General features: G+C 54.2%; 1 protein-coding gene and 1 long non-coding RNA gene across 4 annotated transcripts in view; both read left to right on the top strand.

Moving 5' to 3' along the window:
- The first annotated feature begins 5,125 nt into the window (after positions 1 to 5,125).
- Positions 5,126 to 8,314, top strand: LOC134163744 (uncharacterized). Of its 3 annotated transcripts, XR_009964824.1 has the most exons (3): positions 5,147 to 6,480; positions 7,462 to 7,639; positions 7,773 to 8,314. It is a non-coding gene; the product is annotated as an uncharacterized LOC134163744 (long non-coding RNA). The 3 variants fall into 3 exon arrangements; XR_009964823.1 differs by having other exon boundaries at positions 5,126 to 6,480; positions 7,462 to 8,314; XR_009964825.1 differs by having other exon boundaries at positions 5,126 to 6,480; positions 7,520 to 8,314.
- Positions 8,315 to 13,907: 5,593 nt separating this feature from the next.
- ZNF638 (zinc finger protein 638) overlaps positions 13,908 to 23,642 on the top strand; it is a 42,212-nt gene continuing 32,477 nt past the window's right edge. Inside the window, exons 1-3 of the mRNA XM_062618868.1 lie at positions 13,908 to 13,915; positions 16,345 to 16,638; positions 17,261 to 18,878. Of these exons, the coding sequence (XP_062474852.1) occupies positions 13,908 to 13,915; positions 16,345 to 16,638; positions 17,261 to 18,878 (1,920 nt within the window). The remainder of the gene's footprint in view (positions 13,916 to 16,344; positions 16,639 to 17,260; positions 18,879 to 23,642) is intronic.

The following is a 23,642-nucleotide window of genomic DNA, read 5'->3' on the forward strand; positions in this document are numbered from 1 at the left end:
GATGGGGCCAGCAGTGTCCTGGATGGCCTTGGGCATGTCAGTGGTGTGTCCTGCGGGATGAGGACATGCCATAGAGTGAAGCACAACCTGCTGTGCTGGGGGGTGAGCAAAGGGGGGGTCTCTCGGATCCCAGCCCGGGTTCCACCAGCCCCATGGCCACGACGGTCCCATTGCTGCCTGGAGCCCCCACTGATTCCCAACCTCATCCGTAGGGATCTGGGATCAAGGGACAGATGTCACAGAATGTCCCCAAGAAGCCACCGGGATGCCCCCAGCGCCCTGTTTGGGATGTAAGACGAGTGGTGGTGGCAGGCCCCCTGCTCCCATGCGCTGTAATGTGGCACCCTGGGGACAAATGACCCCCCCCGGGTGGCAGATGGCTCCTTGTATGGCTGAGGACCGGCTCTGCCACCAGCCAGGATATAAATAGCCCGTGGCCAAAGGGTCTGATCCAGGGGGGTGCTGAGCATCACCCCCCCTCCCCATCCCCGGCACAAGGGCATGGGCCATTGGGTCCTGCCCATGTGGGTTGTGGGAGATGCTGGGGGGGATCTGGGGGTCCCCAGCACATAGGGACGTCCCCATGGCTCAACTGGGTGTTGGACCCCCCTGGACCTGCTCATCTGTGTTGGATTTGGGGGTGCAGGGACACCCCCCCCAATGGACCTAGAGCTCCCATGCATGGGCAGAATGAGGACCTGAGCTATTGGGGGGCTCCTGGGTCACTTTGGGGTCTGACAGGACCGTGGGCTCCAGAGGGGGGGTAACGGGAATGGGACGGGACAAGGGCAGCCCCACAAGGTCAGAGAAGCAGGAATGTCACCAGTGCTGTCACACAGCGCCCGCCCCGCTGCCACCAGGGGAAGGTCACACACGGTGTCCTGTGGGCACCGGGATGGGCTGCACGTCCCCTGTGCTGCCCCATCCCATCCTGCTCCGTTAACCAGCCCTGCCCCACACGCTCCTCCTTGTCCCTTCCTCCCTCCTGCCCATCGGCTCGCTGCTGCTTTGGGTGGATTTGTGCTGTTTGGGGGTATTGGTGGCCAAAGCAGCAGCCAGAAAGCCCCATCTGGGTCCCTTTAGGAACCAGAGGAGGGAACTGGGGACCTCTTTGGACTGGGAGGGGAGAACCTGATGCTGAGAGGAAGACCTTGGAGATTTCTTGGTTTTGCCCCTATTCCAAACCCTGATAACCCCAGTCTGGACCCAAACCCAGCCCTTCTTGTCCCAAAGAACTCTCCTGGACCAAGGGACCCCCCAGCACCACCTCTCACCCCATGCACTGAAGGGGAGACTGCTCTGCCTGTGGTGCTCTTTGTGTTCCCCCCCCTCCATGCTCAGCACAGCCCAGGGCTGGCACTGGGAGGCACGGAAAGGGGCCGGGGCAGAGGGACGTGGCCCTGGAGCTCACTTACATCAATTGCTGTGGCTTTAAGGCTGGTGTCACCGTGTGGGGCACTGCCAGCACCGGGGGTTCTGTGCTCCTGGCTCCCAGTGTCCCAGCTCCGGAGCTGTGCATCCCTCACCTGGGATGTGGAGCTGTTGGAGCGAGGCCAGAGGAGGCCGTGGAGATGCTGCGAGGGCTGGAGCAGCTCTGCTCTGGAGCCAGGCTGAGAGAGCTGGGCTGGGGCAGCCTGGACAAGAGAAGGCTCCTGAAGGGGAGACCTGAGAGCAGCTCCAGTGCCTGAAGGGGCTGCAGGAAAGCTGGAGAGGGGCTTGGGACAAGGGATGTAGGGCCAGGCCAAGGGGAATGGCTTTAACCTGCCAGAGGTTGAGGAGACTGAGATGAGCTCTGAGGCAGAAGCTCTTCCCTGTGAGGGTGCTGAGGCGCTGGCACAGGGTGCCCAGAGAAGCTGTGGCTGCTCCATCCCTGGCAGTGCTCAAGGCCAGGTTGGACACAGGGGCTTGGAGCAAGCTGCTCCAGTGGAAGGGGTCCCTGCCTGTGGCAGGGCTTGGAGCTGGAAGAGCTTTAAGGTCTCATTCCAAATCATTCTGCGATTCTGTGACCTTACTTTGAGCAGGAGCAGCACGTGTCAGGGCTGAAGGGGTAACGACAGTTCGGGATTACTCAGCACCCTCAGGAAAAGCTGGATCCGTTGTTGTTTTCCCACTCTGAGATCCCTTATCCGTGTTCGCATATTCAGGATGGAGTTTTACATCCTTGTCATCCAGCTCCTGTTACCATTAAATGGATCCAACCCCTTCCCATGAGCCTGGCAGAGTGCCCTGGGGCCACTTCACTTGAGACCTGCAAAGGGCAGGTCACAGAGCTGAGCTCTGGGCACCCTCCATCAGCTTGGAAAGGAGTCAGGAACATGGGGAGCCTGGCAAAGAACCAGCAAACACCTAAAAAGAGCTGGATTACAGAGCCTCTGCAGCATCCCAAGGGCCTGAGTGCCTCGAGCTCTTATTAACGAGTCTTATTCCAGTCCCTTTGCGTCTCCCAAATTCCTTGCTTTTATAATGCTTTGATCCAAATGCTTTTCTCCCAAAGAGTCACCAGAGCAGGAACTAGGCAGAGCTCATGCTTGGGATGCTCCTAAACCCACATTTAAGGCTGTCAGAATTCCATGATAAAAGCTGATCCCATCCTGTAGTTTCCAACACACCTTCCCTTCCTAAGCGCCTTGTGAGTGCAGAGCTTCAGACTGGGAGTGGCAAAACAGACACAGGTTGTGTCATTGAGCTGTGAACTGGATGCAGGAGCTCAGGAAATCGAGCTTCCAGGATGATCCCATCCCCTGCCTTGCCCTTGCTGTGTTTGGTAGGAGGGAGGGGATGCAGTGGTTTGCAGGGGTTGCAGGACTGGATGGCCCTGAGCAGGTTTGGAACCTCCAGCTCACTGTGATGTGCTGCAGAGGAACCAGAACAGGTTTGGAGACAGTGACCAGTGACTTGTTTCTGTGTCAGCCCCAAGCCCCAGCACCAGTGAGTCACCTGCTGGGTGTATGTGGGATCTCCAGATGCAAAGACCCAAGTGGATTCCAGGCTAGAGAGATCCGTGTGGATCCGAGTGGATGGGTGCTGCTCATCCCACTCCCGCTGAGCTGAACAGGCAGCTGAGTGGGCTCCTCTGTCTGCCACACTGAGAGCTTCCAGCAACACTGGATCTGCTCCAGCACCCAGGCAAAGAGCTGGGCACAGTGAATCCCTCCAGGTTAGGTGGGAATGTGGGTCTGCTGGAGGCTCTGGCCAGGCTGGATCCATGGGATGGGGCCAATGGGATGAGGTGCAACCAGGCTCAGTGCTGGGTCCTGCATCTGAGGCACAACAACCCCATGGAACGCTCCAGGCTCGGGGAAGAGCAGCTGGAAACTGCTCATGGGAAAGGACCTGCATTAATGGAGCTGAACATGAGCAGCTTGTGCCCAGGCAGGCAGGAAGCCCCCAGCATCCTGGCCTGTATCATAGAATCATAGCATAGTTAGGGTTGGAAAAGACCTTAAGATCATCCAGTTCCAGCCCCCCTGCCATGGGCAGGGACACCTCACACTAAACCATGGCACCCAAGGCTCTGTCCAACCTGGCCTTTAACACTGCCAGGGATGGAGCATTCACAACCTCCCTGGGCAACCCATTCCAGTGCCTCAGCACCCTTACAGGAAAGAATTTCCTCCTTATATCAGCACCAGTGCAGCAGCAGGGCCAGGGCAGGGATTGTGCCCCTGCACTGGGCACTGGTGGGGCTCCACCTCGAATCCTGTGTTCAGCTCTGAGCCCCTCACTACAAGAGAGACCTTGAGGGGCTGGAGAGGGGCCAGAGAAGGGCACTGGAGCTGGTGCAGGGCCTGGAGCACAGGGGTGATGGGGAAGGGCTGAGGGACCTGGGGGGTTCAGTGTGGAGAAGAGAAGGCTCAGGGGGGACCTGATGGCTCCCTACAAGTGCCTGCCAGGAGGATGGAGCCAGGAGGGGCTGGGCTCTGCTCCCAAGGAACAAGGGATGGGACAAGAGGAACCGGCCTCAAGCTGCCCCAGGGCAGGTTTAGATGGAGCTGAGGAACAATTCCTGCCCCAGAGGGTGCTCAGGCATTGGAACAGGCTGCCCAGGGCAGGGCTGCAGGCACTGTCCCTGCAAGTGTTCACACAGTGTGGAGCCGAGGCCTCAGTGCCATGGGGCAGTGGTGGCCTTGGCAGTGCTGGGACCCCGCAGGGCCACCTGAGGTGAAGCCTGTATTTGGGGGCCCAGTGCACTCAGCCTGGTTGAGGTACCAGTACCAACACTGCTGCTCTGAAGCATCCTCCCAGGCAGTGCACGGACAACCCCTCAGTCACTGCCTCACAGCACTCCTGCTCCGTGCTGGTTTTCAGTGGATAAACCGGGAGCAGCCACAGGCTCCTGGTCAAAGGCGGGATACCCTGGGGAAGGAGGCGAGCAGAGGGCGCCGTACCTTTAGCTGGGGCTGAAGGGCGAACACACAGGAACATGAAGCGGAGCCATTGCCTTCAGTGTAGCTGTGAGGTGAACGGTGCTGGCACAGAGAAGCTGTGGCTGCCCCATCCCTGGCAGTGCTCAAGGCCAGGTTGGACACAGGGGCTTGGAGCAAGCTGCTCCAGTGGAAGGGGTCCCTGCCCGTGGCAGGGGTTGGGGCTGGAGGATCTCTGAGGATGCCCGTGACAGCCAGCAGCACAATAACGAGACAACAAGCAGCAGGATACCGCAGTAACACCACAAATCCCGGGCACAACGGAGGTAACGCGGCAGCCCCCCCTCAGCCCCCCGCCGCCATCATGGCGGCGCCTGTGTGGAGAGGAGCGCCTCGCACCGCGCATGGCGGCAAGCGCGGGGCAGCCCCTTGCGCATGCGCACACGCCACCCCTGAAGCCGGCGCAGGGCACCGTGCCCGCACCCGTCAGCGCCGGGAGGGGGGTGCTCAGTGCGCATGCGCCGTCCGTCACTCGCGTCCCCTCAGTGAGGGCCGCGGCGTCCCCCCTGCAGGCCGGGCCGGTGGCGGCGGAGGCAGCGGCCGGGAGGGAGCGAGCGAGCAGCGGAGGGAGCGAGGCCGATGGCGGCCCGGCTGCGCCCCGCCGGAGGTAGGGGCTCGGTGCCGGTCCCCGGTCACGCTGCGGTGCTGAGGGGACGCGCGTAATGGCGGCGGAGGGCGCCCGGGGCCGGCGCCTTCCCTCAGCCCCGCGGGCGGTGGGGAAGCGGGTTGGGGTCGTCCCGGTGCGGGGTTAGCAGCGGGCTGTTGTTGGCGGTGCGGCCCGAGCCTTGGCTCGTTGCGGTGTTAATGGGCTGATAAGGCGGCGTGTGTTTGCTCAATCTCGGCTTTTATGTGGTGGGGGAGATAAGGAAAGGCTGCTTGGGGCCTGCCCGCGCCCTGCCTCGGCCTGGCTGCGTCGCGGTGGGAGCTCAGGCTAATAAACACGTAAATGTACCACATTCCCCTAAACGCAGCTACTTGCTGGTGTGGAAATAGAGGTTTGGGGTTTAAAATCGGCTGTTGGACGCAGTTATAGTCACCTATGTCCGCTGTAAAGGTTCCTTTTCACCTCGGCATCCCTGAGGGGCTCCGGATGGGACTCATTTCCCGGCACCGCAGCTCATGGGTCGGGTTGAAGAGAGGGTTTCCCCATGTGTTGGCTTGGGAGATGGGCGTGATTGAGCTGAGATGGTCCAAGTGACTGAAACAGCACCAAGAATCCCTTGTCAAGGCTAAGGGTTTAGTGCTGGAGCATGATCCGGGTCGTGGTGGTCACCCATGGACCTCCTGTGTGTGATGTGACCTCTTACTGCAGCTCAGACACGTGCTGCTGTAGTGCATTGGCTCAGTTGTGGTGATTTTAACGCAGTAATGCAATGTGGGTTGGTAAGTTGTTAATGTTTTCTTTGTCTCTAGGCTTATTCAACAGTACTGAGCTACTTAAAACACATCGTGTCTGTTGAACCCTACTAAACAACCAAAAACCAACCCCAAACCTAACCGTCCCTCCTGGTTTCCAGCTCAGAACTGATGTGGAAACATGCGTTCACTTTTGGGTTGTGTTTGTCTCACTGGTATATGACTGTTCAGTAGGCATTTAAAAGGTTATATCTGTGATGTGAGGTCTTGAGGAGGGTGGATGTAACAGTGAGATCTTCAAGAGGGTGGATATAAGAGTGAGGTCATTATTTTCCCTATAAAAAAGACACTTTTCAGGCACAAGAAATATCTTTAATTGCATTTTTTTCCTCCATTTAAAAGAAATAAATCTGTTGGCAGCACAATTCCACTGAAGGGTGGAGGATGGAAGGAACTGCACTGAGTTTCATCTCCAACTTCTATGACAACTGATGCAGCTGAGGCCTGTTTATCCCAGGGTGGGGTTCCCCAGTGCTTCCAAGACTCGCTGCTCCCTGTTCCACACTGGATTCCTTCCCTTCCTGCTTCCCAAGTATCCTGCAGTTTGGGTTGGGGCTGAGCTGGTGTCAGTCCTCACCAGATGAGGAGCTGTATGAAACAGAACACTGGGAGCTTTTTGTTCAGTGGTTCACTTCTGAAGGTAAATAAAATGGTTTCTTCTTTGTTTGCCATCAAGTTAAATGTTCTGAATGGAGTTTGGGTGGTTTTAGGGAGTTTTAGGGGAAAATACTCCTATTTGCTTTGTCTGCGATGTGCTCAGAGGCGTGAGGGGTATAAATGTGCTTGTGAAACAGCAGACAGGATGTGGCCTGTTCTAGATGTGACGTGGGAAGTGAAAACGGAGGAAGGCCACTAGATTTCTGCTGTTGTCATGCCATGAAGGCACCAAAATGTCCTTTTGAACGTGCTAAAATGCCCTTTTTGGGCACTTTTTAGGACTGACTTGCTGAAAGATGCGTGATTTCTCTTTGTGGGCCTCTCTAACCCTGATGCATTGAACCCTGTGGATGCTAGAACAGAACAAAGGCTTTTTGGAGTGTCCCATGGAGGATGTGACCAAGGGTGGCTCTGCCTGGCATGGAGTTAGTGCTCTGTGGGCTTGGGGTGGTCACCACCAGCATCCTTGGCTCTTGCTGAGCAGGGCTTGCACAACCTCAGTTGTACCCTGAGAGTGGGCAGGAGGCTGGAAGGGTCCTCAGACCTGGACCAGCTAAAGGGATGTTCCATCCTGTTTGGGGGTGAGAACTGACATGGAGGAAGAAGCAAAAGGTGGCTTTGGCTTCTAAGGTGGTTGTTGCTTTGCTGGGCACTGGTTTGCCTGTGGGATAGGTCAGTAACAATCACTTTTGCTTTGCTGGAGTTGTTTTCTCCTGTTTCCTTCATGTACTGGATTGTCTTATCATGACCCATGTGTTTTCTTGCCTTTGTGCTCCCTTTCCCCCCTGTCCTGCTTGGCTGGGCAGTGGGCTGAGCTAATGGCTCTGTGGTCAGCACACCTTGGTCCTTGCTTTTCTTAGTGAGAGGGTTGTGATGGGACAGGTTTGGTTGCAGAGTGCCAGATTGAACTTACTCCTCTGAAGCAGCAGCTTTCAGCCTCTGCTGGGTTGTGTTCCCTGGGGAGCCTGTGATAAAAGTGGTGCTTTAAGCCTGCTCTGCTGTTTGGCATCTTCATTCCATAGCCCAGACCTCCAGGAACCACCCCGTGGAGACCATCAGCAACTACACTTTCCCCTGGGATTCACCTGCCAAGCCTGTTGTGATGGTTCCTCGGTGTCTCCAGCGTCCTGGAGTAACCAACAGTGTGAAACTGGGTTTGGTTTTGAGCCTCTGTAATGGTCACAAGTGTTCCTCTGCCACCGCACCCTGCACATGCTGCCACCTCATCCACACTCAGGTCTTGTGCCGTGTTGTCATCTGTCCTGTGCTTTCCAGGCCTGTGTTCCTCAAAGGAGCTGGATCTGAGGATGACACCCTGGCTAAACCAGTGACTCAGCGCAGGCATTTCCTGTTGAAGGCGGGTGTCCCCTCGGGCAGGGCCTGGTTGACTGGTGGAAGGTGAAGCACCTTGCCTGTCATCTGCAGGAAGTGATGGAGGTCAACAGCAACCTGCAGAGATCTGGGTAATGTCCAGCACCCAAAAAAGTCCCACTAGGAGGGGTCCTGCTCCGGAGCTGTCAAGTGATTCTCCATATGCAGCAGAAGTGCTGAGGATGCTTCTCCTCCTCCTTCAAATGAAGATCTGCTGTGGCAGGAATTGCATAAGGAATGTTCCAACCAGGAGTAGAAAGTGTTTGAGAAAGGAAGGGAGTAAATCATTCTAAAGGCTGGTTGTAAAGCAAAGCAAAGGGACTTGCAGAAGACATCCAGTTCTTTGGGCTGAAGTGGAAAGATGGACATCAGCACATCCCCGTGGATAGGGTCCATAATATCACATCCGTGTCCTCAGCAGCTGACAGTAAAGGAATTGCTGCTTCCCTGGTGTGTGGGTCTTTGAGGAATGTGAACTAGAAGCCTTGAGCAGTAAAACCCTGGGGAGACCTGAGGCCTTTGGGAATGCTTCAGTGGATTGTGTTGCTTTGTGGTGCTGGCTCCAGCTGGGAGGAAGCATTGGTGTAGGTAAGCACTGATGGGCTGGCTCTTGGTGGACAGGGCTTGGGCATCATCAGGGCTTTATCCCTGTGCCCCTAAGCAAGTGGAAGTATGGGTTGATGAGAAACTTACGTAGTTCAAGCAGGACAAGTGTCAGGTCTTGCCCCTTGATAAGCAGAATCCCAGAGTGCAGCACAGGCTGGGATATGCCTAGATGGGAGCAGCTGTGGAAAGGGATGTGGTGGACACAAGCTCCATAGGAGTGACCAGTGTGTGGCTGCAGCAATGAAAGCCAACAGGATGCTTGGGAGCATGAACAAGGGCATCACCAGCAGGGATGAAGATGCCATTGTCCCACTCTGCTCAGCACTGGTCAGGCCACACTGGGAATGCTGGGTTCAATTTTGGTCCCTGCTGTACAAAGATGTGGATGGGCTGGAGAGGGGCTGGAGAGGGGCTGGAGAAGGGCCACAAAGGTGATCCAAGGGCTGGGAAGTGTGTGAGGAAAGGCTGAGAGAGCTGGGACTGTTCAGCCTGGAGAAGAGAAGGCTCAGGGGAGACTTTGTCACCATGTGCCAGTGTTTAAAGGGTGGCTGCAAAGAACACGGAGACTCCCTCTGTACAAGGAGTCCCATGGGAAAGCCAAGGGGTGACGGGCGCAAGTTACTGCTGGGGAGATTCCAACTGGACACAAGAGGAAAATCTTTCCTACTGGGAACAGCCAGAGATGGAATAATCTCCGCAGGGAAGTGGTGACTCCCCAGCGTTGGACACTTAAGACTGGGCTGCACAGGGTGCTGGGCCATCCATCATGTTGGCCAAGAAAGGTTGGACCAGATGATCCTTCAGGTCATTTCCACTGGGATTCATGGATTTTGGGATGCAAACAGGTTGGGATGCAGGAGCCTGGGAGGGGGCTGCCCAGAGAGCTTGGTTCTGCCTAATGTGGTGCTTGGCAACAGAACCTGGGCTAGAGGAGCAGCAGCAGCGTGGGTTTGACTTCCAAGGCCTTGGCTTTTGAGCCTGGTTGAGCATCCCCATGCTGTGGGAGGAGGTCGGTGCTTGTCCTTGCCTTGCTCGTGGTTGCTTCATGCTCTTACGTGGGAGTGGTTGAAGGAGCTGTTGTAACTGTCTTTAGGTTAAACTCTGTGTTTTCCTGCTCTTCCTTGTCTCTCCCTGTCTGGCAACACAGAGGAGCGAGCAGGGGCTGTGTGAATGCTCCATCAGCCACCACATGGATGCAGATCCTGGTTTATTACACCTGGGAAGCTCCTGGTAATTTTTCTTGGTGCTTTCCTCTTTGGGACAGAGGAATGGTTTCTGTCTGTGTCTCACTCAGGCTTGATAACATTAGCACAGAGCTGCTCATTTGGTGCATGAGGTGTGTGGAAATCACTTCACAGATGCTTGTACCCAGAGCCTGGGCACTGACAGCAAGTCCAGCTGGGTGCAAGGAGGGTGAGCATTGAGTTTTGTAGCCAGGCACTGATCCACATGTGATTTAACAGCCTCCTTCTACCAGGGGTCTGCTGCAGCTCCAGGAATCTCTTTCTTGCTTTTGCCTAAGAGGAAAATCAGCAGGAGTGAGTTCCAGGCAGCACTTGAGCTCCCTGCGGTCCTGGTTTTGAATCTGCTCTGTTGATGTCCTGGTTTTACCTGGGACAGAGTTAATGTTGTCCCCAGTCACCAGTGCAGGGCTGTGGTTTGGCTCCAGTCTGACAGTAACGTTGATAACAGTGAGTCAGAGCAAGGCCACGAGCTGCTGCGAGGGCTGGAGCAGCTCTGCTCTGGAGCCAGGCTGAGAGAACTGGGCTGGGGCAGCCTGGAGAAGAGAAGGCTCCTGAAGGGGAGACCTGAGAGCAGCTCCAGTGCCTGAAGGGGCTTCAGGAAAGCTGGAGAGGGGCTGGGGACAAGGGATGTAGGGACAGGCCAAGGGGAATGGCTTTAACCTGCCCGAGAGGAGACTGAGATGAGCTCTTGGGCAGAAGCTCTTCCCTGTGAGGGTGCTGAGGCGCTGGCACAGGGTGCCCAGAGAAGCTGTGGCTGCCCCATCCCTGGCAGTGCTCAGGGCCAGGTTGGACACAGGGCTTGGAGCAAGCTGCTCCAGTGGAAGGGGTCCCTGCCCGTGGCAGGGGTTGGAGCTGGAGGAGCGTTAAGGCCCCTTCCACCCCAAACCAGTCTGGGATTCCATGATTCTGGGTTCCCAGTGTGCTAGACTGAAATGCAGGCTGAATGCTCTGTGATTAGCACATGGCCTCAAAATTCAGTGCCATTTCTAGGCTCAAGCCAGCAGAAAATGGTCCTTTCAGTGGCCGTGCCAGACTCTCTGCAGATAAAGGCTTCCCTTGTGACTGCGGAAGCAGCTTCCGCATTCCCACCAGCTCTGTGTGCCAAACCTGGGCCTTAAGCCCCATTTTGTGTGTTTTTAACTGATTTCCCTATTACTCTGCTGACGTGGAGGTGCTGCTGATAGACAAGCACTGAGCTGGCCTCGGGATGGAGGTGCCTGTTTCTTTCCCCTTCACCACTAAGAACTCGCTGCTGTTGCAGGTCAGAGCTGCGTTTCCTCTCTCTCCTTGCAGAACTTCTTGTGTTTGCTTCAGCTCTGCTGCCTGTGACTGTCACATCCGGGACTCCCAGGAGCGAGGAGCTTTCAACTTCTGTTTCTTGGCCTTGCTGCTCCCTGACACAGCTCCTCAGTGCTGTCAGCTTGTGTCGTGGTTGTAACTCGGGACCACACAGCCGCTGGCTCACCCCCCCCAGTCTCCCAGAGGGATGAGGAGGAGAATGGAAAGAACGTAACCCCCACGTGTTGAGATCAGAACAGCCCAGTAACTAAGGTATAACACAAACCACTGCTGCTACCACCAATAATAATAATAATGATAAGGGAAATAACAAGGGAAGAGAATACAACCGCTTGCCACCTGCCAACCGATACCCAGCCCGACCCGAGCAGTGATCTAACCCTTCCGGGTAACTGCCCCCAGTTTATATCCTGGGCATGACGTGCTGTGGTATGGAATACCCCTTTGGTCAGTTTGGGTCAGGTGTCCTGTCTCTGCTTCCTCCTGGCTTCCCCTCCTCCCTGGCAGAGCACAAGGCTCACAAAGTCCTTGGTCAGGCTAAACGTTACTGAGCAGCAGCTAAAACCATCGGTGTTATCAGCACTGTTCCCAGACTGAAAGTCAAAACCACAGCACTGCACCAGCTACTAAGGAGGAGAAAAAAATGACTGCTGCTGCTGAACCCAGGAGAGCATCCTGTCACCATCCGTCAACACCTCCTCCTTGTGTTCTGTACTCTTCAGGGTTCTTTTTTTACCATTCTCAGTTGGGTTTTCTCCCATTGAATCCTTGAGCAGCAAATGGCACATCCCTGCTCATCATCCTCCCACCCCTGCCCTGGGTTTAACTCTGCAGCCTCCACAGCTGTTCCCTGCAGCTCTTGCTGTTCCATAGCAGCCTAGCTGTGGAACACGGTTATGTTGGATCCTTCAGCTACAGGCAGCTGGGCCCCTGGGAAGGGAGGATTAAAAGTCAGGTTAAAACTTAAAAAGGGGAAGTTCAGGTTGGATATAAGGAGGGAATTATTTCCTGTGAGGGTGGTGAGGCACTGGAATGGGTTGCCCAGGGAAGTTGTGAATGCTCCATCCCTGGTGGTGTTCAAGGCCAGGTTGGACGAGGCCTTGGGTGATATGATTTAGTGTTAGGTGTCCCTGCCCACGGCAGGGGGGGTGGAACTAGATGATCTTAAGGTCCTTTCCAACCCTAATGATTCTATGATTCTAGGATGGTTAAAAGGAGAGGGTGAAAGCGTATTCCAGCTGTATCCTTAAACCAGGGAATGAGCAGCACCATCCTGTACTCCCAGTGTGAGTAGATGCAGTTGTTGGGGCTTTCCAGTGTGTGAGCAGGTGCCAGAACTTTTCATTTCATAGAACCATCACAGAGTGGTTTTGGTTGAAGGCACCTTAAAGCTGATCCAGCTCCAGCCCTCTTGTTCTGTCCTTACAGGCCCTTGTCCCAAGCTCCTCTCCAGCTTTCCTGCAGCCCCTTCAGGCACTGGAGCTGCTCTCAGGTGTCCCCTTCAGGAGCCTTCTCTTGTCCAGGCTGCCCCAGCCCAGCTCTCTCAGCCTGGCTCCAGAGCAGAGCTGCTCCAGCCCTTGCAGCAGCTCCATGGCCTCACTCAAACAGCTCCACATCCTTCTTTATCCATCTCTATTGGGAAGCTTGGGAAAACAGACTGATGGAGTTGAAGGGAAGCAACAAGTGCATTGTTTGGCCTTTCTGGGATCCTCTGAAGGTTCAAGACTGCTGTTTCCAGAGGTGGTGTCAGCACAGCCCTGTCTGGGAATTCCCTGGTTTTCATTCTCATCCAATGAAGCATCAGCAAGTGCTGGGTCCCTGCTGCAGGAGGAGGCAGCTTCAGTGCAGCAGGAAGAGCAGCTTGAAGGATCCCAGGCCCACCCCAAACAAAGCCTCTGCTGAAGAGGAAGGCGAGAGCCTGGCCTGGAACATCCCGAGCATTGTTCCCCTTTCAGGTGTCACTTCCAGCCTTTCTTCTGCAAAGGTCAGCCCTGAGCTGGTGAAGGCTTCACGGGATGGATGTCAGGAGAGTACTGAGATCACACAACTTCCATGGGGATTCATGCAGTTTGGTCTCTGTTTCCTGTGACTTCAGATGCAGTTGGGGCCAGGCTAGGAGGAAACTAAAGCCTTAGATACGCTCAGTACATTTGTGTTGTGGTGGGGCTGAGTGAAGTCCTCAGGGTTTCACTGCTGATGGGTTTGGAATTGTGAAGGCCTGTACAGTGCAGGGTGGGTGCCTTAAGACCTTCTCCTCAAGGCTGCTTTGTACTTGTGTTTGGAATTCCTGCAGGATCCAGCCTTTTGTTCATAGAAATCACAAATCTGTCTTAGGGATTTCTTCAGTTATTAATACTGATAGAGGTCCTACACCTTTAGCTTGAGAGGAATTCTTGTTCTCAGTTCTCCTGATCCAGGAGGGTGGTTTGAAACACTGGTGCCGCGTCTCTGCCGCATTCAACTGGAGAGATTGGGTTTGGTGTGTGTCTAACAACATTGCAGTGCCTGAGCAGGTGGCTCTGGTGGTCCTGTTGCTTCTGAGGCTTGTGGCCTCAGGACTTAGGAGAAAGTACATGAACCTGCAGCAATGTCTGTAGCATCAGTTGTTAGTTACTGGTGGGTACAGGAGGTTGGAGCTCTGTTCTCCTGAGTAAGGCTGTTTTATGGCTTTAGTATCAAAAATAGATGGTTTTGAGTCTTTATGGTGTCTTGTGGCTGAGCCTGTTGTGGTTTAAGCCCAGGCAGCTGCTGAGCCCCACTCAAGCCACTCATTCATTCCTGCTTGGTGGGATGGGGAGAGAATGGAAAGGGTTAAAGTGGGAAAACACATGGGTTGGGATAAAGCCAGTGTAAGAGGTAAAGCAGAACAAGGAATTCATTCACCACAGCCATGGTCAGGTGGGTGTTGAGCCATCCCCAGGGCAGCAGGGCTTAGTGGTGACTTGGGAAGAAAAACCACTCCAAGGATCCTCCCTTTCCTCCTTCTTCACCCAGCTTTGCATGCTGAGCATGATACCCCATGGTCTGGGGTATCCCCTGGTCACTTGGGTGTCCTGATTGTGTCCCCCCAGAATCCTTGTGGTTCCAGAGAGAAGAGATGAGGGGCAGTGAAGGCCTTGACTGTGTGTAGGCACAGCGCAGCGATAAGGAAAACATCTCTGTTATCAACACGGTTTCCAGCCCAGCTCCAGAGCTGCTGCTGTGGAGGAAGTTAACTCTGCCCCAGCCAAACCAGCACAAAGGAGGGAAGAAGTTATGGAATCAGAGACTGGTTTGTTTTGGGAGGGACCTTAAAGCTCCTCCAACTCCAACCCCTGCCACGGGCAGGGACCCCTTCCACTGGAGCAGCTTGCTCCAAGTCCCTGTGTCCAACCTGGCCTTGAGCACTGCCAGGGATGGGGCAGCCACAGCTTCTCTGGGCACCCTGTGCCGGTGTCCCAGCACTGAAAAGCAAGATTAATTCAATCTGTTTTACTTCTAGATAGATGATTCCTGTAGCACACACTGGGGCGATGTGGCGATATTCCCTGTTGAACGTGATCATGTTCCTTAGGAGTCTGAGGGAGCAATAGCTTTAAAAATCACTGAGCCAGCAAACAGCTCATTGTGGTGCTGTGATCCAGGCTGAACAAGCAAGGTTCTGGGGGGATCTTCTCCCTGCTGACTCCTGGATCCCCATCTCTGTGGAGGCTGATGGTGTGTGACCTCTGATAGGAGGTTTGTAGAAGCAGGTGGCTTCATTCTAGAACCATGGCATGGTTTGGGGTGGAAGGGACCTTAAAGTTCATCCAGTTCCAGCCCCTTGCCACCTAATTCTGCTGTTCTCTGGAGCTCTCCTCTCTGGAGGGCAAAAGAGCCTCTCAGCATGTTCATTTGGGGAGTAGCTGGAGAGAGAACAGCATCAAAGCCACGGGGAGCAAGTATGAACATACCTATAGAGCTCATTTTAAACCAAACGTGCTGGTTTGGAACTGAACCTCAGCTCAGTGGATTAGGAATCTCCCAGGGATGTGCTCTGGATCAAACCCCAACTGCCCTAGGGAGAACTTTTATGATTCAGTTAAATCTCCAGGCAGCATGAACCCTTCTGCACCAGTGCTGTGACCAGGTACGTGCCACAGCAGCATCCTGAACCACTTCCATAAGGCTTGGAGCAAGCTGCTCTAGTGGAAGGTGTCCCTGCCCGTGGCAGGGGTTGGGATTGGAGGAGCTTTAAGGTCCCTTCCAACACAAAGCAAGCTGGGATTCTGTGGTTCTTGGGGTGCTCTGATGGTGCTGGTTCCAGCTGGGATGGAGTTAATTCTCCCTGCTCACTGCTCCAAGGCTGTTTTGGCTTCGCTCTGAGAACAATGCTGATAACGCCCCGGTGTTCAGTTGTAGCTCAGCAGCACTTGCCCTGATCAAGGACTGCTCAGCCTCGTGCTCAGTGAAGGGGCACAAGAAGCCGGGAGGGAGCAGAGACAGGAGACCTGAACCCCAACCAGACCAAGAGATATTCCTGACCATCCCATCCCATCCCACAGCACGTCAGGCTCAGGAGAGGAACTGGGGGAATTGGCTGGGAGCCCTCGATCGCTGCTGGGGCTGGGCCAGGCAGTGCTCAGCGGTGGTGAGAACTGTGTCCATCTCCTGTCCCTCTTGGGCTTTATTCCTCTCTTTCTTTTTCCCTTTTCTTTACTGTTACTATTTTTGACTTTATTTCCATTATCAACCTGTTCTTATCCCTCTGGTGGGTTTTCCCTCTCCCAAAGCTCCTCCTCATCCCTCCGGCAGGGCCGTGCGAGACTGGGGCTGCCTGGTTCTTCATTGCTGCAGTGTTGAACCCTGCAGGAGTGCGGGGGGGGATGAGGCCTTTGCTCTGTGTGTGTGTCCTGGGTTCAGCTGTAGCAGTCACTTTTCTCCTTTCCTGTAGCTGGTGCAGGGCTGTGTTTGGGCTTTAGTCTGTGAGAAGCGCTGATAACACAGCGATGGTTTCGTTCTTGCTAAGTAATGCTTACCCTGATCAAGGTCTTTCCAGTCTCATGCTCTGCCAGTGAGGAGGGGCAGAAGAAGCTGGGAGGGAGCAGAGAAAGGACACCTGACCCATCCTAGCCAAAGGGGTATTCCATCCCACAGCACGTCATGTCCAGTAAGTGAACTGGGGGGAGCCACCCAAAAGGGCAGATTGCTGCTGGGTCGGGCTGGGTTTCGGTTGGCGGCTGCTGAGCAATTGCATTGGCCATCACTGCTGGTTAGTGTTTTATTTCCTTCCCCTTTTAGTCTTACATTCTCTGCCCTTATTATTTCCCTTAGTAGTAGTCGTTTTGTGTTATACTTTAGTTATTGGACTGCTCTGATCTCAACCCATGGGATTTACATCCCTTCCATTCTCCTCCCCGTTCCGCTGGGAGTGGGGGGGAAAGGGAGGCAGTGAGCGATTGGCTGCCGGTGCCGAGTTCCCGGTTGGGGTTCAACCACAGCAGTGTCCTACAGGAACATCCCCAGGACTGTGCTATTTACCCACTTTGTCTCATTCTGCCTCTATTCGTACGTTCTCTTACTGCTTTACAGGCTGGAGTTCTCGGTGGTGTCAGCCGAAATCAGAGGTTCCAGTTCCCGTTCCCATTGTGCTTTTTATGCTCGTTCGTAGGTGGTTGCAGTTTCGGTCTGATCTTACCCCTTTCTGTTTAAAGCTGTTTCAAGATGAGAACTTGCCTTTAACATCTGGGACGCAGAAAGTTTCTAACTGCAGGATTCAAATACTGCCACAGCCTCTGAATGCTTTTGGGGTGCAGCAGTGTCCTCCTGAAGCTGGTTCTGGCCTCACCCCAACCCCACAGCGACTTCACATGGAGTTGTAACCACTTTGAATTCTCTGCCTATTGCTGTCACAATTCACACCTCATAAATACCCGCAGAGAGGTTTGATGCTTTGGTTTATTGCTCATAACACAGCTCTAATTGTAACTGAATCCAAACTGTGTTGTCATAAAGATCTGAAGTGTTTGCATTGTCATCACTGGGAATGTTGTCTGTGACGCTGAACTCCTTGGGTAAAGCTCATTTAATCGTGTTCTCTCTTCACTGCGTATTAAGATCCTATGCAGTGAACGCAAATGTTGTTCAAGCTCCCAACTCCCATTTAAACTGTGCTTCCACTCCTGTCTGGTGGCTCCAGTTGTTGTTTTCTCCCCGGTTCTAGAAGGCGCTGTGTAAGGGAGGTGTAAAGATCCCCTAATCTAATCCTTGTCTTTTAACTTTCAGCTTTGTGTTGTTCTTGGAAAGTTTCGCACCACTTGTGAATTCCTTGAACCTTGGCATTGGGAGCCCACTTGTGTTGGGCCCTCCTCCTTTACAGCTTGCTCACATTAAGACCCACTTGGCTCTTCAGCAATTGACCTCAGTTGCTCCCAACCCTTCGGCACCTCCTTATGCTTGGTTAAACCAGGCAGTTCCGAAAAGCACCATGTTTAGCCCCAGAGGAACTTTACCTCAGAGGCCGAGAGGACCTAATCCATCTGGGAAAAAGCCTCCGGGATCCCTCCGGGGAGGAGGTGCCGCAGGTCACCCCCGGAAGCCCGCTCCTGGAGCGCCGCAAGGGACGGGAACGCCGCCGAGATTCTCGGGACAGGAAACGCTTCAGTGGACGGGATCGCAGAGGATCAACGTCCGGGTAACCCTGCACAGGGCTGATCCGAGGAAGGTGAAGGAGAAGACAAACCTGCACCAGGAGCAGAAGGCAGAGCCCCGCACAAGCCGCTGGGAGAACCCCGCCTGCTCAGCCAGGAGAACGGGACAGAAGGCACCGGCCGCCGCACAGGTCTCGGAGCACAATTCCAATGCCCAAACCCGCTACACACCCGAGAGCGCCTCCAGCATCCTGGCGAGTTTCGGGCTCTCTAATGAAGACCTGGAGGAGCTCAGCCGCTATCCCGACGATCAGTTAACTCCCGAGAACATGCCACGGATCCTGAGGGAAATCCGGGTTCGTAAGATGAGTCCCTCCATGCCCGGGTTGCGCGCGCAGAGCCGAGGGGAAGACGCGGTTGGTGTCAAGAGTAAAGTGATTGATTATGGCCATGCCAGTAAATACGGTTACATCGAGGATCCTCTCGATGTGCGTGCGTTCAATCCCGAAGTGCTCCCTGAAGATCCCCTGGAAGCACGTGTCTATAATCCCGAAGCATCGAGCGGAGAGAACCGGGAAGACTTCCCCCGAGAGCAGAACATGCCGCAGAGCGCGCCCATGGGCATCCCGCCGGCCAACGTGATGTGTAACCAGGTGTTCCCGGTTGAAGATTTAATAAAGCTGACGGGATTCCAGAACGAGCCCTCAAATCCTCGCTCCTTTTTTCCAGCTGAGACCGCGGGAAAGGTGCCCGGGTTGTGCCCGCCACCCGCCGGGCTCCCCGTGGTGAAACCTGTATCCCAGCCTGCCATCCCGCCGGTCATGCCGCCCATGATGCCACCTCTGATGCCGCCCATGGCTCAGCCCATGATGCAGCCGGTGATGCCTCCCATGGTGCAGCAGACCATCCCGCAGCACGTGATGCCACCCATGACCCAGCCACCCTTCTCTCCTGAGCTCCTCGCAGCCATCAGCCGGCATGAAAGAACCCAGCACGACCCCGGGACAAGCTCATCCAGTGCCCAGAGCAGCTCAGGAGTGGGACAAAAGCCTTTCCAGGCACAGCTCGAGGGGCCTATTAAGTCTCCTTTTGGGATTGTGAAGGCTTCGTGGCTCCCGGTGTTCCCGCAGTCTGATTCCCAGAAGATAAAAAGGTTGCCCACTCCATCAATGATGAATGACTACTATGCCACATCTCCGAGAATATTCCCACATATGTGTTCTCTGTGTAACGTTGAATGCACTCATATGAAGGTGAGTGGCTTTCACAGATTCTTGCCTAAACTTGTACTCGCCATCTTCCCTGCTGCCCTGTTGTAGGCACTAATGTTCTCCCTGTGCGGTGTGTGAGTTGTGGGGCTACTCTTCTCCCCTTGGAGTAGTCCCACACGCTCCGAAGCGCTGCTGGGAGGTCATTGTAAGCCGCTCGGTTCCGAATGGCATCTCTGAGTTGCCGTGACCGTTGAGTTTCTAAACCATTTCTCACTTATCTGTGGCTTCTGTTGTGGGTTTCGAATGCCAACCCCTGTTCTCAGTGGAGGAAAGCACTAACGCCAGTGGGGTGAGTAAAATGTGTGTATCCAAAGGGGTAGTTGAGATGTTGTGTGTTCCCCAACCCTTGCAAAACAAAGCAGCCCATTCATCTGCCAGAGTGGGAGCTCCAGATGTGCTCTGTGGGCCAGGGACTGCTCCAGAGGCTGCAGATCAGCTCTGAGGGACACACAAACCGCTCTCATTCAGCTGAGCCTTCAGCTCTGAAGCAAATAACGCTTCCAGCTCCCGAAGGAAGAAAAGGAACTGGTGAATACTGGGAGAGAGCAAAGCCTTCGGAAAGCTGTGGATTGATCTGGAAGCTTTAGGCTTGGTCTGTCACAGAGCAAACTCAAGCGTTCAGTTTTAGTTTGATGTTAGAGGTATGAAGAAGCCTTCAACAAGCCTGGGGAAGGCTGAAGGGGTTTATGTGCAGGATTCCTTGGCCTGGTTTGTGCTGTGTGTTAAAACCAGGGTGAGCAGTTGAGATGGTGCCAGAGCTTTGGAGTAAAGTGGAGGTTTTAAGTGGTTCTGCACCTGAAGGCTGAGCTGGGCAGGTCTGGGACAACTGAGCAGGGTGGTACATGTGAGGTAATAAACAAAAAGCACTGTGGGGCCGTGTCATCCACAGGGATGTGGGTTATTCTGCAGGATGCTCACAGGGCTTTTACACATGTAGTGAATGTTGTTACTAAAAGCACTGAGGAATCAGCGGTGATGTTTGCTGGGGAGATTCAAGGTTGTCCCTTGTCCTGAGGGCTCCAAGCACAGTCCATGTTCTCCAGAGCCTTCCCTCCCTGTTGTGCTGCTCCTGCCTTGGGTGTGTGTTACTTTGTGTAGTATCTTTTGTACAGAGCTGCTGCTGTGTGGGCAGCTCCGTCTGGTTTGAGCCCATGGGAAAAGCCCTGTTTAGACAACAGCATTGCCAAATAACCACGTGAGTGAGTTGGTTTCTTTTCCTTGCTGCAGAAAATAAAAGCTTGCACAAGAAACGCTACCCTGGTGTATTTGTGAACTCCAAAGCGTGAAGAATTCCTCCTCTTTCAGCTTTACCATTGGGTTTCCAAATGGAGTTGTCTTTGTCCCAGTTCTCGTGGTTAGAGGGGACCCAGATGTTCAGTTGTGCGAAGCGTTAGGGAGGAAGCATGTGCAACCTTCAGACTGGAAGTAATGGGAGATGGAACAGCAGGAATAGGTGTGTGTGGTGTGACCTGCACTGGAGGTGGTTGTTGCAGAGGTAACGTTTGCTGCAGTGCTGTGAAATGTTGGCTGAAAAATGACGAGTTGATGGAAGAAGATGCTCCAGAAATCCTGCAGAGAGAGGCACGGTGGGCAGCAAGCTGGAGGTGTGCTCTGGGGAAGCAGCTCTGTGGTGCTGGGCTCCTCTCTGCCATGGGAGAGGAGGTGCTGGGTGAGCTGGATGGACCTTTGGTCTGCCCAGCACGGCTGCAGGTGGACTGGAGCCTCAGAGGGGTTTTTAGGCTGAAGTGATTGGATGTGATTTCTGGTGTGTAGTAGCAAGGCGATTGACGTTATCCCACGTGACATCCGTGTGTGTGAACTGGAGAGACGTGGATTTGATGGATAAAGCACCCCATGGATAAGGAATTGGCTGGAGGGTCGTGCTCAAAGAATTGTGGTCAACAGCTCAAGGTCCAGGCAGAGGCTGGTGATGACTCAGGGGTGATGTTGGGACTGGTGCTGTTCAACATCTGTCAGGGATGTGGGCACTGGGATGGAGCACAAGAGGGACGTGGAGCTGTTGGAGTGAGGCCAGAGGAGGCTGTGGAGATGCTGGAGCAGCTCTGCTCTGGAGCCAGGCTGAGAGAGCTGGGCTGGGGCAGCCTGGACAAGAGAAGGCTCCTGAAGGGGAGACCTGAGAGCAGCTCCAGTGCCTAAAGGGGCTGCAGGAAAGCTGGAGAGGGGCTTGGGACAAGGGATGTAGGGACAGGCCAAGGGGAATGGCTTTAACCTGCCCGAGGGGAGACTGAGATGAGCTCTTAGGCAGAAGCTCTTCCCTGGGAGGGTGCTGAGGCGCTGGCACAGGGTGCCCAGAGAAGCTGTGGCTGCCCCATCCCTGGCAGTGTTCAAGGCCAGGTTGGACACAGGTTGGAGCAAGCTGCTCCAGTGGAAGGGGTCCCTGCCTGTGGCAGGGGCTGGGACTGGATGAGCTTTAAGGTCCCTTCCTTCGTGTAACAGCAGGTTACCAGTGCTGTGCTGTGAGCAGATGTCTTTGGAACATGGCAGACTGGAAAGGAAACAGGGAAGCAGAGTGGATAACATGAGACAAGAATGGATGATGATGAAGGATGCTGAATGAAGAAAAACTGCTCTTTAATCAATGCTTGAAGATCCTGGATATCTGAAAACCAGAGTTTCAGCAAGCTGTCTTTTGTCATAGACTTAATCCAGCCTTGTACCAAGGTGCCAACTCTTCTGGGATTTGTGTCCTGGCTGTGGCTGAAGCTGCTTTGCCAACTGGAAGAGAATTGAAGTGTGTTCTAGCGTTGGGACATGAAAAGGTCAGGATTCCAGCTGGATGTGGGACCCAGCTCATGGTCCTGAGCAATCAGCTGCCTCTGGAGCTGCAGTGACTGTCAGTTGCTGAAACTGCATCATCTGCCCTGTCTCCTCAGCCTGGATCTCTCATCGGTGTGGTGAAACACTGGCTTGGAGTGAAGAATGCTCCTGCTGTTCCCCAGGGCATCCCTTCAGCTCTCCCTGCAGGTCCCTCTGAAGTACTCAGGTTGCTGGATTAATGAGGTCTGATGGAATGCCAGCTGAGAAAGCCCTTGAGATACCTGCAGTATTCCTAAATCAGAGCTCTTAGTGTCATATGGAGGAGCAAGTAAACGTATTCCATTTGTGATCTCGGAAGGGTTCTGAAGGTCTCTCCTACAGAACCATTTGCATACACTGGAAGGTGGTGTTTTGCTGTTACACTGGTCAGAAGCTACAGGATTTCTCATCTCTGTGGCCTGATGTTGTCCATGGAAAAGACCTCATTTCATTCAACTTTGGCCCTTTGCTGACAGGCCTGTGGCTGTTCCTGTGTGCAGTGACACGCTGCAGGCCAGCAGCTCCAACAGGCCGCTTCCATGTCCAAAACACGGGTTTATAGTAAAGGGACGGGGCTTGGAGCAAGCTGCTCCAGTGGAAGGTGTCCCTGCCTGGGGCAGGTGATGGAACTGGAGGAGCTTCAAGCTCCCTTCCAACTCAGACCAGTCTGGGGTTCTAAATGGTGGTTGCCATGGACTGGAGGTCTCATTGGTGCTGTTGGAGCAGTGTTACGGAATGTGAAAGGTTTGTGCTTCTACCTTGTGTTGGAAAGGTTTGTTGGAGGTGGCTGGTTGCAGTATTGTGTTGTAGGTGGAGGTAGGTGGGCTTTTGAGCTCTACAAAGTGAATGTGGAAACTTAATGGCTGCTGAGGGGGCTTTTTGATCCAGGAGGTGTCTTCAGACACCTGTGCATGCACGTCCTGCAGTGTATCTTTAGGGGGTAGCACCCAGTTTTGCCCCTGGTTGGATGGAATCTCACCCTGGTGTGGTCTCCTTCGAGTTTATTTCCACCCCCCCAATGTACTGGGGGATTCTATGGATACTTCACAGAACAGCTTCATTTCCACTTGAAATTGTGGCTTTACTGGGATAATGGATTCCTGTGTCTTCAACCGTGTGTCTCTTTGGGAATCAAGTGGGTTTGCAGTACTGTCACCCTGAGGGATCAGACTTGCAGTGTATGACAAGTTCTGTTTTCTAGCTTGAGTGGATTTACAGTGAGGGTCATCCTTGGGCTTTCACTTGTGTGAAGTCTTGGAGACTCGGTGTTTTCCGTGGCAAATTGCACTTGGATTCCTTTGCTGAGGGGGACAGCATGAGGTCTACTCCATTTTACTCCTGCTTGTTACACACAAACCCAGCACAGACAAGTGCTGGGTGCTGTCCTGGTGTCCTGTTATTGTCCTGTTGGCAGAAGAGGTGAGTTGGTGACTGTAGACACCTTGGTGGTGATCCATGAGTAACAAGAGGTTTGCCATTGGAATTGGCCAACGCGGCGATGGAGGAGCTCATCCCAGTGGGTCCGGCCATGGAGCAGCAGTGCTGCTGCTGGGAGGTCTCGTCTCTCCTTGGAATGTGATGGGAGATCCTCTCCTTGTGCCTGGGAGAGGATGGTCTCCGTTGGGGAGAAGGATCCATCCTTGGGGACAGAGTCCCCGGAGGGAATGGAGTATTCCTGAAGACTGGGAAGGACAAGGAGTTAATCCCGGAGGAGGAATGCGCGTGAATGGAGCCTCCTGTTGTACTAGGAAACCCAAGAGGACACTGGCATAATGGAGGCTTGAAGAAGAGAAGAATGTTGTGTTTGTGAGGGAGGAGAATGTCTCTTTGTATCCTGCTGGGCCCATTAACACTCCTTGGACCAGTGGCTGAAGACACTGGGAAGCAAAACGGGCTCTCCCAGCCCTGCTGGCGCTTCCATCACCGGGA

The sequence above is a fragment of the Pezoporus occidentalis genome, unplaced genomic scaffold (genome assembly GCF_034315485.1).
Source record: "Pezoporus occidentalis ecotype Australia unplaced genomic scaffold, CSIRO_AGI_Poc_V1 ctg205, whole genome shotgun sequence".
NCBI classification, from domain to species: Eukaryota; Metazoa; Chordata; class Aves; order Psittaciformes; family Psittacidae; genus Pezoporus; species Pezoporus occidentalis.